The sequence below is a fragment of the Eufriesea mexicana genome, unplaced genomic scaffold, assembly GCF_001483705.2.
Source record: "Eufriesea mexicana isolate 0111107269 unplaced genomic scaffold, ASM148370v2 scaffold7532, whole genome shotgun sequence".
NCBI lineage: Eukaryota > Metazoa > Arthropoda > Insecta > Hymenoptera > Apidae > Eufriesea > Eufriesea mexicana.
The window spans coordinates 166,659-181,325 of NW_016915332.1; the positions used below are offsets into that span (position 1 = coordinate 166,659).

General features: G+C 30.1%; 3 protein-coding genes across 3 annotated transcripts; all 3 read right to left on the reverse strand.

The window, feature by feature from the left end:
- Nucleotides 1–601: 601 nt before the first annotated feature.
- LOC108552614 (putative uncharacterized protein DDB_G0289963) lies at nucleotides 602–1,808 on the reverse strand. Its single transcript, XM_017907253.1, has 2 exons — nucleotides 1,769–1,808; nucleotides 602–1,512 (listed from the first exon to the last, which is right to left on the reverse strand). The coding sequence occupies exons 1-2, from the start codon at nucleotides 1,806–1,808 to the stop codon at nucleotides 602–604; spliced, it is 951 nt and encodes a 316-aa protein (XP_017762742.1).
- A 4,816-nt stretch (nucleotides 1,809–6,624) lies between these two features.
- Nucleotides 6,625–9,461, reverse strand: LOC108552615 (HAUS augmin-like complex subunit 3). The gene is made up of 9 exons (XM_017907254.1): nucleotides 9,280–9,461; nucleotides 8,558–8,776; nucleotides 8,298–8,484; nucleotides 8,019–8,239; nucleotides 7,807–7,935; nucleotides 7,393–7,732; nucleotides 7,094–7,323; nucleotides 6,854–7,022; nucleotides 6,625–6,768 (listed from the first exon to the last, which is right to left on the reverse strand). The coding sequence occupies exons 1-9, from the start codon at nucleotides 9,459–9,461 to the stop codon at nucleotides 6,625–6,627; spliced, it is 1,821 nt and encodes a 606-aa protein (XP_017762743.1).
- Nucleotides 9,462–12,648: 3,187 nt separating this feature from the next.
- On the reverse strand, nucleotides 12,649–14,364 carry LOC108552616 (piggyBac transposable element-derived protein 4-like). The gene has a single exon (XM_017907255.1). The coding sequence runs from the start codon at nucleotides 14,362–14,364 to the stop codon at nucleotides 12,649–12,651; it is 1,716 nt and encodes a 571-aa protein (XP_017762744.1).
- Nucleotides 14,365–14,667: the final 303 nt, after the last annotated feature.

Below are 14,667 nucleotides of genomic sequence, written 5' to 3' on the forward strand. Positions count from 1 at the left end.
TTTATCGAAACTCGTGTTTTGTGCTTCTTTGGAGAAAAAAATTATAATTATATAACAAAGGTAAGATTAGAAATGTAAAATTTGCAATAAGTGATACAAACCTCTGACATTATTTTCTCGCAATGATATACTTCTTTTTATTGTATATTTTGTTACCTTTCTATATATACTTTTCCTTATATTAGGAGATTGAGGAGGAACATTATTCACTATAACAGCTAGTGGATTATGTTTATTTCTTTTAGCTCTTGTAAAGGAGCATTCTTAGTATTCTTTATATACCTTTTTTTATTTTTCTATTTATTATACTATTAATTGCATTATTCGATTGATTGTATAAATTGTAGTTCACAGAACTTAATTGTATACTAGCAATTTCTGAACTAAAACAGAATCTAGTTGAATCATCAAATTCTATATATTCCGAATATGAAGAATTATCTTCATTTCCTATTAAATTAAGGTGACTGTTAGATTCCATGGAATAGTTTAATTTTTTATTTTTAAATTTATATGTGAAAATGTATTACCGCTTTTTCGATTTAAATTATTATACATTATATTTTCATTAGTTTCCTGAGAACTAAAATTTAATGAATCGTTAATTGTTTGCTTGTTGACAAATTTTTTTATTTAGTATTTCAATATCACTTGACATATTTGAGGATGTAGTAGTTTCATTGTCACTTATATCACTGGTAATAAACAACTTCTTACCTATACTTTCTAATTTTTTAAAGGAGAAATTTGTTACTTTGGCTACATATTTTGCTGACCAATTGGGAGAATCTTTTAATTGTGAATTACTGGTATTTTCATTCGAATCTTCTAATATTGTAACTAATTGGTTAGAAACAAGTTTACTTGATAGACAGACTGATATATCCTGTGAAGATGAAGCATCAATTTGGTCAGTGTCTGTTACATTTTCAATTGAAGTTGCAATCATATTATTATGGTTTTGTGTTAAACATGGATCATTATTATTTATCTCAAAGGTGTTATCTGATTTCTTTATCGAGTTACTACTATTTATTAAACACTCATTGCTTAAGTATCTGTTAGAACAAGTTGTATGTGATTGTTTTATATGTCTACTACATTTTCCTAAAATTTCATCAAGCATCTGCTTTAATAGTATTCTTAACGGAATATGTTTATTTGTCACAAAATTTTCTTGTTTCATATCTTTATTTTGTAAAAATTGAAAGTTATTTGAATTTTGTATAGAATTGTCAGTATAATCATTGTTCTTACAGGATAAATGAGATTTTGTAAGCGAGAAAAGAATTAAACTTGTACTATTACTGTGTTCAAGTGAACAGGAAATATGCTTAGTTTGTTCTACATTAATCGATGTTGACGTGTCAGTTTTCGTTTCCTCATTGCTCAATGAAAAAACAGAATTGTGTGCGTCAAAAAAACTTTCATCACCTGAATTTGATAATATTTCATCATCAATTGACAGAAGCATTGCATTATTTAAGTTTACTCTTGAATTTGATTCCTCACCTAAACAGAATAATATATCATTATTTACTAGCAGATACTCTCTTCCTTTTTGTTCATTATAATAGATTTATGTGTAAATTTTATGACCAATGATTTAGAAAATAGGTCTCTTTGATATTTAAAAATACATTATTAATTTTCATTTCTAAAACTGAAATTAAATTGCATTTTTATTATGATTATGTTAAATGATTAAGTTTGTTACTCACATTGTATTTTTTCTTTTTTTCCTAATTTACAAAAAGTTTTTACGCACCATTAAATGTCGAATCCAAAGAACTTCTAGAAATATTCATTATAACTGTTTTTTCTTCTTTTCCAGCACGAATTATGTTTCTTATGGATATTGAAGAACAATTCAAATGAATGTTATAGATATATATGTACATATGTTCAACTGACTTTTCAAGAGTGTCTGTTTACTAACAAACTTCAAAATTCATGCAACATAATTTGTAGCTAATGAATACATCAATAAACTCTATTCCTATTAATTGAAGGAAATTTTATGTTAATCTAAAATAGAATTCAATTAAAATTACAGGTTTCAACTGAAAAGTTAAAATTTTTTACTAATTTTAAATAATTTAATAATTGTGTTTTACAATTAAACTGACTAAAATTATAATTTTTGTCTCATTGAAAGAACAAGACAAAAAAAAAATGGTTCATATCAATACTAAAAATTAAAAATTAAATTTGTTAGATACAACGCTAAACATGATAAGGAACCAATAACAGAATACAAGTGATCTTTTCAATAATTTATAACGCAAGTTACAGATATTATTTAATGCCAAGCAATCAAATAACATCGACTTGAAGGCATGGCAAAAAATTATTTCTACAGTTACATTTGTTCATGTCTTCGAAACTCGTGCTTATAGTAAACGCTGTAAAAATTCTTTAAACATAAAATTTCTTTTTCTTAACACAAATTATATTTCATGCAATACTCAACACTCAACATGCATATTGTCAAAAACTCTTTGTCAAATAAACTAACACTAGAAATTCAAAATTGTACATAAACACAACATTCGTTTCTGATTATTTGAAGCGTAATGATAGCTATTAAGAAACAGAAAGCTAACGCCAATGCATCCTATCCTATCTCACTCATTGTCAGTCTCGCTATAGCCCGCCTTCTCAAACGCTTAGACTTTCAAATTTTTTATTACTGTTCTAAATGAAAAACTAATATATAAAATTGTGATATAAAATTATCATTTAAAATATTGTACTGTATTTATTATATAAATACTTAATGCAAGATTTACATTAAAGCAGAATACTTTATTTTTTGTCATTTAGAATATTTAATTACATGTTGTTAAAAATTATATACAATTCATATTACGTCAAATGTGTACAAAAGCATTTCTCGACAATTTCGAATAATCTTTTTTGTATTATGTATAGCATCTCATATTCCAGTCTTTAATTGCGTTAGCAATTTTCGTGAGTTTATTCAAGAAATAAGAAAGAAATTCGTCCACTCTTCTACATGTGCAAATCGATCCATAACCCTCGTTCTTAGTATACACTCCAATAACTAATTGTTAATTGCATCCTTATTGTTAAGATCTTTGCCTATTAGGTTTCTGGTGCAAATCTTCAAGTTTCATTATTCGTGTAAACTAAATCAAATGCCAAAAGATACTTATTTAACACCAACAAGGACCTCAGTTCTTCGACTTCAGTTTCAATAAACTTTTGTAAATTTTTAAGATGTATGTAACTCAAGTTACATATTTATTATGTATAAAATGTCATATAATTGTTGTACTTGTGAAAATTCTATTCCAAAGAACGAAAATAAAAAATAAAATTAGTTTCTAAAAATTTTCTTTTTTTTATTTACGATATTTAAATATTTTTAATATTTTTGAACGATTTTAGTTCTAGCTATAGCTATATTTAGACCGAATAAAATACTTTTTGTTGTTTTTCTTTTTGTTGGATAGGTAAATAGAAATCGTGGAAGGCATAGAGTAATTTTCTTTATTGAAGCCTATACTAGACTGCCTAACATCGATAATTTTTAGTACTTTATGTGAAAAAAATTGCGGATGCTTCTGAAATATAGAACAAGAAACTTGTGTTTAGATTGGATAAAAAAAGATTGACCTTTTCTTGGCAAAAGTTTTCAAAATTCGACTACAAAGCTGCGTTCTAGATGGGAATATTTTGTTAAGGTTAGCATACGATATAACAGCTTTAATATGCAATAGAATCTAGATCATATGCACGATTTGAGGCCGGATCTCTGTTATTTGAACTCCTACGCGAACTTCTATTATATGTACCGAGTTTGAGCATACTGTTGGTTATAAAAACTCGTATTCTATGCTTGACTTTACGACTTTGTTATATTCTTTTGATAAATCGACTTATCATTTAGGTTTAACACTGTTCTTTCTATTTTGAAAATTTTATCATATTGTTACGAATCGCGTTTACAATTCTTGTTCTACAAGTTCGATCGCTAGATTGCTGAAGATTTTCAATCGTCGTTGAATAGATTTAACCCTATTGAAAGGTTGAAAGTTCTACTCTGAACTTTAGTGGAAGACATCCCTTTTTATAGTAAACAGCCGATTGTTATTTTGTCCGAACATTCTGGAAGGTGCTAGATTGTTCCCTGAAGTTACGATCCGCTCTTTTACTTACAATTAGCCGAATAACGGGTAGATATGAAAATCTCGTAACAATATATTACCGATTTGCAAATATACTAATTTCTTCTAGAAAGTGAATAATTACTGTGAAACGTTCAACCAACTCCGCTGTTGTGAATAAGCAACTTTTGTCGAATACAGGGATGCGAATAAACATTTCTATTACCCGAGCTACAGAAATAAAGTGTAAATAAGTGGTACAAATACCTACGAATTTCGGTTAATTGAATGTTATAACCTTTATTATTTGTACTGAAGGTAAGAAACCGTTGCAAACGAACCGACAACTGTTTACAAACATTTCTATTACCCGAGCTACAGAAATAAAGTGTAAATAAGTGGTACAAATACCTACGAATTTCGGTTAATTGAATGTTATAACCTTTATTATTTGAACTGAAGGTAAGAAACCGTTGCAAACGAACCGACAACTGTTTACAAACATTTCTATTATCCGAGTTACAGAAGTAAAGTGCGAATAAGTGGTACAAATACTAACGAATTTCGGTTAATTGAACGTCAGAATCTTTATTATTTGAACTAAAGGTAGAAAACGGAGGGGATGCAAGTAGACCTCTATTATCCGAATCTCTCGGTTACTATAACTATCTTGTCTCCCAAAAGTTTGTATTAACGATGTTTTACAGTAATACAGTTAGGTTTTATATTTATATTTATAATAAACAAATATTACCGTTGCGTATTATTTAGTACAGTTTATTTATTTGTGATAAAGGAATGAATAATTTTATTGTTCTTATAATACAGCTTGAGAGGTTTCTGACTTTTTGCGTTTTTAGTCTTTAACTGAGGGGTTCTTAGTTTTGTGACTGATTTGGGTCTTATCTCCTGATTTGTTGGTATTTAGATTTTAATTAACTTTTGGATTTTGACTAATTGAATATTTATATCAATTTTATGGCCAGGATGAATATCAGACAGCAAATTAAAATCATCTGTGACCATCCAAATGATGAAGGTGGAATGAAACATATGAAACTGGAAGTTAGGTGACTGATGCGTAATGTAGAAGTTAGGGTTTATGATATTACTAAAAAGGAAATTCAACAAAGTTGAGGTTTTTTACAAAATCGGTTCCAAAAAATCGATTTCTTTTTTCGTTTTCTTAAATTGTTTATACATTTAAAAATATGTGTGCAAATCTGATAGTGAAATTTGTAAAATTAAAAAAATTATGAGCGTTCAATACGAATATGCAAAGTGAGAAACTGCGAAGCAAAGTAGGTTTCAACGGCATAGTTATTTCAGTTATTCGTAGTTATTGCATTTTTAATTTTCTTTTTCTGTTTATACTATTATAATTGTTATGTTAATAATTTACAAAAATTTTGTACCCTATCGTCCTGAAATAGCAGATTCAATAAGAATATAGAAGGAAGTACGCATATAAAAGTACACGCATCATTTTCTTACTCACGTAGATTGATGTTCGTGCTATATTTCGTGCTATATGAACTGACTGATACGATATCTCAAATTCCAATTGACCGATTGACTTCAAATTTAAACTGAATCTTCAGAAAATATGTTTTGATTGTCGCAACAACGCTTCCGAAGTCTGATGTAGTCTTATATTTTTTTCAAACTTGAAAAGGTAAACTTGAAAGGAAAAAAAGTAGGAGCAATTATATATGTAAAATTTACAGTGTTGTCATTGTTTTAAATTGATAAAATAGAGATTTCCTTTTTTCGTACTTTGGATTATATCTACATCTTTATGAATGAACATGCATTCTGACTTTTTCGGTTCTGGTAAGCAGAACAGCCACTATCGTGTCAATCGTTTGAATTCGCTTTATGAACTTACTTGTATATATCATTATATAATTCCCACAATTTTCGATACTTTACACTAAAACAAATTGTGAGAATTTTCGAAATATGAGTAAATAACTTCATAAATAAATCTTGAGCCAAAAAGTCTTGTAGTATCCTTAAAAAAAATTCTCAAATCATTTAAATTATTTTATACATATAAATAATGTCAGTTATTTATTTCGCGTTGAGATTGCATTAGTTAATGTGCATTCTATTATTATTTATTAAAAGGTGATATAAAAATGATATAAATTCATTTTTAGAATGTGATTAGATTATACAAATTTTTGTAGAATTATACAAGATATTTTTATTACATGTAAGTAGCAAGTAATTACATCTAACTGATAAGTAATATATCAGTAAAAATATTTGTATACCTTTTACTAAACTTTTATTTGATTTGAAATAAAACACAATATATTTAACACAATTTAATTTATAATATTAAATAGACAATTTAATTAGACACAAATAACATATAAATAGATACAAACAGACATAAATTAAAATTGGTTTTTTCCTGCATAAAAGTTGTTCATTTTGTACAATGTAATAACAATATTAAATTTCAATGCTATTACTAAGTATTTCACTCATTATTACATGTATTATCAAAACAAGATTTATTTGCCATACGTTTCACTTCTTGATGTATTTTTCTTAAAGTGTCAGGATCCATCAAAAATCGTTGCCAAAGGATATTTTTTTCTCGTTCGTAGCTTGTATTTGTTTCCTGAAAAGTTTCAATTATTATATAAGAAATAATTAAATATACGTGTATATTTTATTATTATATAATTATATATGTATTAATTTACCAGTTGTTCTTTTATTTGGCTCCTTATTTTTCTTAAGTCAATCCGTATATCTTGCAAATTACTAAATGTTTCATCATAACATGTTTCAATTTCATGGGAAACTGCTTTAAATGTATGTGTATGTTCTTTTTGAATTTCGTTCAAATATTGTACATTTATTTCATTTTGTCTAATTTATAAGAGATTAAAACTTATAGTATTCTTTACAATTTTACATATTATTAAAAAATTAATACTTACAACATTTCCAATTTAGAAATTTTAGAATTCAAATATGTTTCCATTATGAAATGTTTCTTACTTTTGTTTTCATCTATGAGAGTATTATATTTACTCAACATAGAATTTAATTGTTGTGTATTATCACCATTGCATACCATTGATACAAACAATTTGTGGAATGAATTATGTGTGTTTGGTGAAGATAATATGGCTGCAAAGTATTCATTTTGCTGTAGTTCCATGTTTCCCTATATGTAAATAAAATGTAATTTAAAGCTAAAAATTATGGAACTTTTGTATTTTGATGAATTACTAACACATCTTTTCGTTGATAATGAATATTCTGTTGCTAAATAATGGCAAGCATCGGCTACAAATTCTGAGACGACTCTAAGTCGAGAAAATTGTATTTCCATTAATATTCGTAATAAATCAGTGGACACGTGACCATTTTCTCGCACAAGAAATAGCAGAGTTTTAAATTTCTCCAAACAATTTTTTTTTTCCTTGAGTCTTGACTGCATATCATGTCTTAAAATTTTAGTGATTTCCCGTTCTGAGAACTGTTGCACCAATTCTGTTAATTGATTTTGTTGTAACAAATTGACATTTTCTTCCAAGAAATCTCTTTTTTTAGTCAGTGTTAATATCTCTGTGCTAATTTTAATATATAAAATTGATACTTACATAATATGATTAAAAAAATAATTGTACATCAAACTTTAAGATACCTTAATTCCAACGGTGATGGTACTTTTAAATTTCCTAAATTATATATATCTTTTATATAATTAAACACTGCACTCCATGATTTTTCTTCTATTTTAGCCAAAATTTTCTCCATCTTCGCATTAGTCAAGCTGTAAAATAAAGTATAAAGTACATTTTAAATTAATAGATATAATAATATCTCATTTACTAATAGTTATCAATACTTAATTACTTTGTTTTACACAATGCTAGTTCTTGTAACTCTTCATTATTTAAATTCTTTTTTCCACTATTGCTCATTAAATAAATATAATCGGAATCTGTCGATTGCTCTTTTTCAGGTTCACTTCCAAACTCTCGTTTTATATGGACATGTAAATATTGATTATATAGTTCAATTTTTTTAATAAATAGTTCTAATGGCATTTGAGTCCATAATAATGGTGTTCCTTTCTATAAAAATAATAATTTTATTAATATAAATTATGGATAAAATTAGAAAATTACTTACATTTTCAGCTGCATCTGCATAAATATTCAAAAGATGTTTGACTTCTTTAAAAAATTCATGATTGCGTATATCAAATTGTCTCAAAATTTCAAAACAATCTTCATATGCCTTATTTGCTTCAATAGTTTCCCTATTTAGACATTCTTCTTCTTTCTCTATATCTTCATCTAATTTAATCTCTAATTCCCTATAACAGTGTAACACTTTGTATGATAATATTAAATTTATCTGAATAAAAATACTCATAACAATCATTTTACTTTAAATTTTGTATCCCATTTTGTAGCGTGTAAATATAATTTTCATCTTCTTTGTGTGATTCTTTCAGTATTTCAAATTCTGCAAATAAATCATTAATATCTGTGTCATCAAAAGATACAATTTTTAATAAATCTGGAGCATCTTTAGTAGCTTCCTCCAATGCATGATCTAGTTCATGACCTTCTAGCCACATGTTTGTATCTTGTAGTTGTTTCATTCTGAAATATAAGCCATTAAATTTATTAGTCCATATAAACCAATTTGTTTAGGAAAGAAAGTTTCTTAAATATTGCAAGGCATATATTTATTATATTATAGTTATATAAAAAAAATGTTTTAGTCTACGTACTAGTCAAATTAAATTTTGAAAGAAATAGATTTTATTTCTGACAAGAAATATATAAACTTTATTATTATCTGTTTTTCTTTACAATGTTTTCTATCAAAAATACACTATTCATTAATAAAATTACAATATATTATACAAATAACTTATATTTTTTAATCTACATTAATAATATTTAGTATTTTAAGCATAATTAATGAATGTTCTTGTATGCTTATGATACATCTAATTTAATATTATTACTATGAAAATTTATTATTATTATTAAACTATTATATAAATTTTATCTTTTATATAAATTTTCAATAATATACAAATCAATATTAACGTAATACTAAAATATTATTTTTATTAAGTAATAAATGGCAATATTACATTTGAACATCTTCGTCTGACACAACATTGATATAATTTACATTTTTACAAAACCATTTTAAAAATGGTTGTGCTACAGGCTCATCGCAAATTTTCTCCAGTAATTCCGGTGTTATTAGATTCGAGAGTTCAGGACGCAAACTACGAACTTTATTATAAAGGGTTTTACCGGAAATACTCATATTTGATCAGTATCAGAGACACTTTGCCAAGTAAACTATCACTAGAAATTCTAAATTGTACGTAAATACAACATTTGCCGTTGACTATTCGAAATTTAATGTTAGCTATTAAGAAACAAAAAGCTAACGCCGGTGCTGCCATATCCTATCTCATTCGGTCTCGCTACGACTCGCCGATGATCTTTGTCACTGTCATTGGCCAAATAGCAAGAGAGAAACTGTCGCGTCGCGTTTGAATTCTTCGATGAATTATAGCAGGTCGTAAACTTGCCACGTTGCGCTTTGTCAGTGTTACCCGTCAAATTAATTTTCAGCAACGAGTGGAAATACGTATAAATGACTAGAGTCCGACTTGAACATTAAAGTCAAAAGATGAAAGAACGATTGACTCTTGACTTTCGAAATTCGGAAATCGTAGTTCGTTGAAGGGTTAACTTGATTGATTAAATGGGATTAAGAGCGTTTTCGTGGTCTGCGAATCAGTGTCACCGTAAAAATTCCTCACCGAAGACCGTGGTAGAGGTACCCTTAAGGTGACGTGTATGAAGATCATCTGCGCATTGGCAATCTCATCGAGAATGATCGCTTCTGGAAATATATGCGTTTATGGCCCTTTAGCCCGCCAAGATCTAAAAGTACCACGCATGCGGACTTATGCTAACTCTCTGCAGGACCTTTCTTAACACGTTGTCCCTAGGGATCAACGTTAGACTTTCCATTCGAGTCTCGCCGATCCGTATGGCTCAGATGGGTCCGCTGGCGGCTAACTGTGGCGTGAACGGAACGACACGTGAAACCGACGTGGCGCTTTTTGGTTAACACCAAAAGTGCCGTCGCCTAAACTTTATTGAATTAGGGTCGTATTGCTTCGTGTGCTTGGGACCAATCGAAATAATAAACAAGAAGTTTTGTAACGATACACAACGACGATACGGTACGTTAAAATATTCCGTTGTTGTCATTCGAGCGTTTCATATTTGACCGTTGGAATACTGCAACGGAGTCTTTCGAGCCTGTCTTTGTTTCGCGATGGAACAATAACTAAAAAAAGAGTGGAAAAAAATTTGAAACTTTGCTCAACTTAAGAGTATACTAGAGAGATTTCATCGTATCATTCACCGTTCAATTATAATGAATATGTAATTTATTAAAAAGGATTATAGTATTACGTAATTTTGAACTCGACTTTTTTAAAGTCGTGTAGTAACGTTAAAAATGGATAAATAGTATCCAAAATAGTACAATATCATGCTCCATAGTCCTGGTTAATTATTATAAAAACAAAAATTTTTTGAAAATTCCTACATAGCAATTCATATCCTATAAAAAAATAAATAATTTTTATTTAAAACGATATTTCTCAAATTATCGCAAGTGGAAGGGAAGTCGTGACTATATCTGTCATCTATATCTATATCTGTCATCTGTGACTATTATGGCTAACCCTGCATGTTTGGCTGCATTAATATTTGGATTATAAGATAAACGTATAAGTGGAATATCTACTATAGCACACTTAGAAATATACGTCATTATATTTTCGTCGGAAATAGAAAATTACTTCAGTTACTTTATTTAAAATTTTTTGTCCATTTTTATGCTTAATTCTATTTTTCTGTTATATCATTGTATTTTCTAACAGATATCTCTAACTTATTAAAACTAATAAATAATCCTAATTTCGCAATTTTTTATCTACATTATGTAAGGAGGCGTGGTTCAGGGAAGCGAAGGGATTTGGGTTAAAATTAATAAAAGGTCTTTTGGTCTCAAAAAGTTTATTCGTCACCCGTCAATCTCTTACTCAGTCGAGAGTCGTCAATGAACTGCCACGAGACACGCGTGCGGAGGTCAATTCTCTTAATTTTCTTATTTCCGTTTAATGTTAAAAATTGTATTTTTGCATAAAAATGTCTTTGCAATTCGTTAGTTAGAGTTGAGATTGAGTCAAGTTCAGTCCTTAATCTGGGGAAGTTAGAACCGAAGTACCCTCCAGCGTAGTAGAGACTGTGTGAGTTTACATATATTTTAAGAATAGTCCTGCTCATATACATAAATATGTTATAAAAATTTCAACATTGATGTTCTATAATAAATAATTAAAGTATATTGTTTCCATTTTAACGCTTTACCGACCACTAGCGCTTCAACGGCATACGTACGTAAGAAGTCATCTGAGAAACTTGTAGGACCGAATCCCCACCAACCCAACCATTCTAACGTCATGGCAGAAGTAGAGTAAAGCGCTTCCCTTATTGGTAGAACTGATCCCTTCCTATTAGCCCGGTCATAGAACACCACGTGACAAAGAAAGCGAACGAAGCAACGAGACAAAGTGAGACAGACGCACAAATAGATGCAAAAGCTTAGACTCATTCCAAAAGCATATTAACTTCAGATTCTTCTGATGAACACATGATTATTTGCAATTACTAATTACTAATTAGCATCTCGATTAACTTTTCATTGCATTATGCAGCACACTATACACATGTACTATACACATATTTTTTATATTTATGTTGTATCGTATGATTTTTTCAAACGGTTATCTAGTATGATGCAATTACATAATTAATTTATCATAAAAAATACATCTTAAATTTTAAATCAATTTTCATAAATGATATTAATTATTATTACTTTTGTACTCCTTTACCTTATACATCTTCTGAGCTATTGTCATCTGACTCCTTATCCGACTCACTGCTTTGTATTTCCAATCCTAGGTCTTCAACTCCATCTTCTATTATTCGAGTATAAAAATTTTACGGATATCTTACGCCTATGTTAACGTATCACGTTTCCGAACTTGGTGATAGTAGTTTTGAGATGTCATAGAAGAGTGGGTATTACTAGTGGAATACACCTCCCGCTCCGCAACCGAACGAGATGACTTCTTTTCATCCACGCATAGTACGTCCGACCGGGCGCTCAGCCGCAGTTTCTCCCTGGTGCCGGCTCTGTTTCGGTTCAGACTGTCGCACGAGAGTATCTGTGCGTTTCGTATGCTCAGATAAAACTGTCCGCTTTCTGTTATTATAGGATAATTAGATTTAACAAAATGTTTTATTTTCGTGATATTAATGCTAAATTCTATTTATTTTATCTATTGCAACGGTTTTTAGTTTAATAATTACACGACATACCATAATCTATATATTGACATACTTGAAATAATAAATAATTAATATTTTTTCAAGGTATGATATCGTTCAAAACAGTCGCCTTTATGTAATGGAACATTGCAAAATTTGCAAACAAAACATGTTCTACTTCTTTTTTTTTGAACAGCACAAACTCTGCATTGTCTTTGCGGTTTCACACTTCGACCGCTGGTCACTATATTTACAAGTTTATGTTTTCCGAAATTCGACAGCCTTCCGGGATGGTCTAATTTGGGTGCTCTCCTTGTGGGTGCAGGACTAGGTAGATCATCATCTTCTTCCATACAATTAGTTTCATTATCTTGTATCCACGAAACTGCCACTTTGTGCAGGAAATCCTTGTACGTAATACTTTTTCCGTTTAGAACTATGCATGCTCTAAATGAATTAAAAAGTGCACAGTTGATGAGAAACATTACAACCCGTTTAGTCCATTTTTTTGTTTTTCTGAAAATGGAATAATATGCTAGATATTGGTACGCGCGATCTACGCCCTTCATATATTTCTTGTAATGTACGATGGAATTAGGTTTTTGTATTGGGACATGTGATCTTTTACTTCTGCTGCTGGATTCCGTTAATTGTGCAGAATGTATAGTTGAAATCATATTGACATTTCTTTTGCCATTATTCCATACTTGTAACAAAATTTGCTGATTCCTGCGAAATTCATACTGACCTCTCGAAAGTCGTAATGTTTGGAGCGATCGAGGAAGACCTCTATTTTTCCGAATGGTTCCGCACAGTCGCACTTTATTTTTCAGCAGAATTTTAGCCATTTTCACACTGTTATAGTAATTGTCTTGATAAACGTGGTGCCACATGTTCTTATATGGTTCAATGACCGTTAAAACAGTATCTTCTAATTTTTCGCCATCAGCAGCATACACGTGAAAATTGCATACGTAACCTGTGACAGCTTCACACAGCACTCTCACAAGTATTCCGTATTTTGTAATTTTTGCGGGATTATACGTTTTAATCGATAGTCTACCTCTCCACGGAATTATGCACTCATCCAAAGATAATTGTTGACTAGGTTTATATACGTCGTTAAATTTTCGCTGTAAATAATGAATGACAGGCTGGATTTTAGCAAGCCTATGTGCATTGTGCGGAATGTTGTCATTGTTGCAAAAATGCCAGCTCTGCATTATTTGCACAAACCTGTTTCTGCTCATGACTTGCGAGAAGAATGGCGTTTCTATACTTCGATCAGTGGACCAATAGTCGTAGAGAGCGTCTTTTTTTACCTGACTCATTAGAACTATTAGCCCTAAAAATTTCTTCATTTCCGGTACCGTTATATCTGTCCATTTTTTCGTTCTTGATGGAGTTTTATATTTTTCCATGACCTGGTAATGATACCTGTTGGATTCCCTCACCAAGTGCTCGAAAAAGTCAATTCCGAGAAATAAATTTACACTATCCATCACATTTTCTTGAGAACTTGGCATAATTTTTATGCCTGGGCTGCCTTCGAAAGGTTCCAAAATTACTGCTTCGTCGTTCGTCGACCATATATCATCATCTTCAACGTTATTTGCATCGTCTTCGATGTTACTTATTTCGTCGTCTTCTGAATCACTATATATCAGTGGCAATGCAGAATCTTGCTTCTGAATTATTATTTCGCTGACATCACTTTCATCACCACTATCACTTCCTGGATAAGTGTCAGGACAATCTGATAAATCGTCTAAATAAAACTCTCCAAGCCCATTTTTTTCTTTCATCGCGAAGGGTAAATTTCTTAAAACGGTATGAAAATGTGTGTTGCGTCCCGAACACTGACAGAGGTAGGCCTGGTTATTGTTGAACTGCAGAGAGTTCTATAGCAAACTGTTTCCTGCGCTGAGTTGTTGGTGGGTCTCGATGATGATGGTGTGGTCGTGATGGAGTTTTTAGGAAGAATCTTCTTTCGTGAATGCCTTGTCGGTGGTTTTATAAAGTTCATCCGTCTGCTGATTGGTTGGTATAATATTAGGGGTGTGTGCTAGCTTCAGCGTCTTTCGGTGGTGGTGGTTGTGTAAACAATC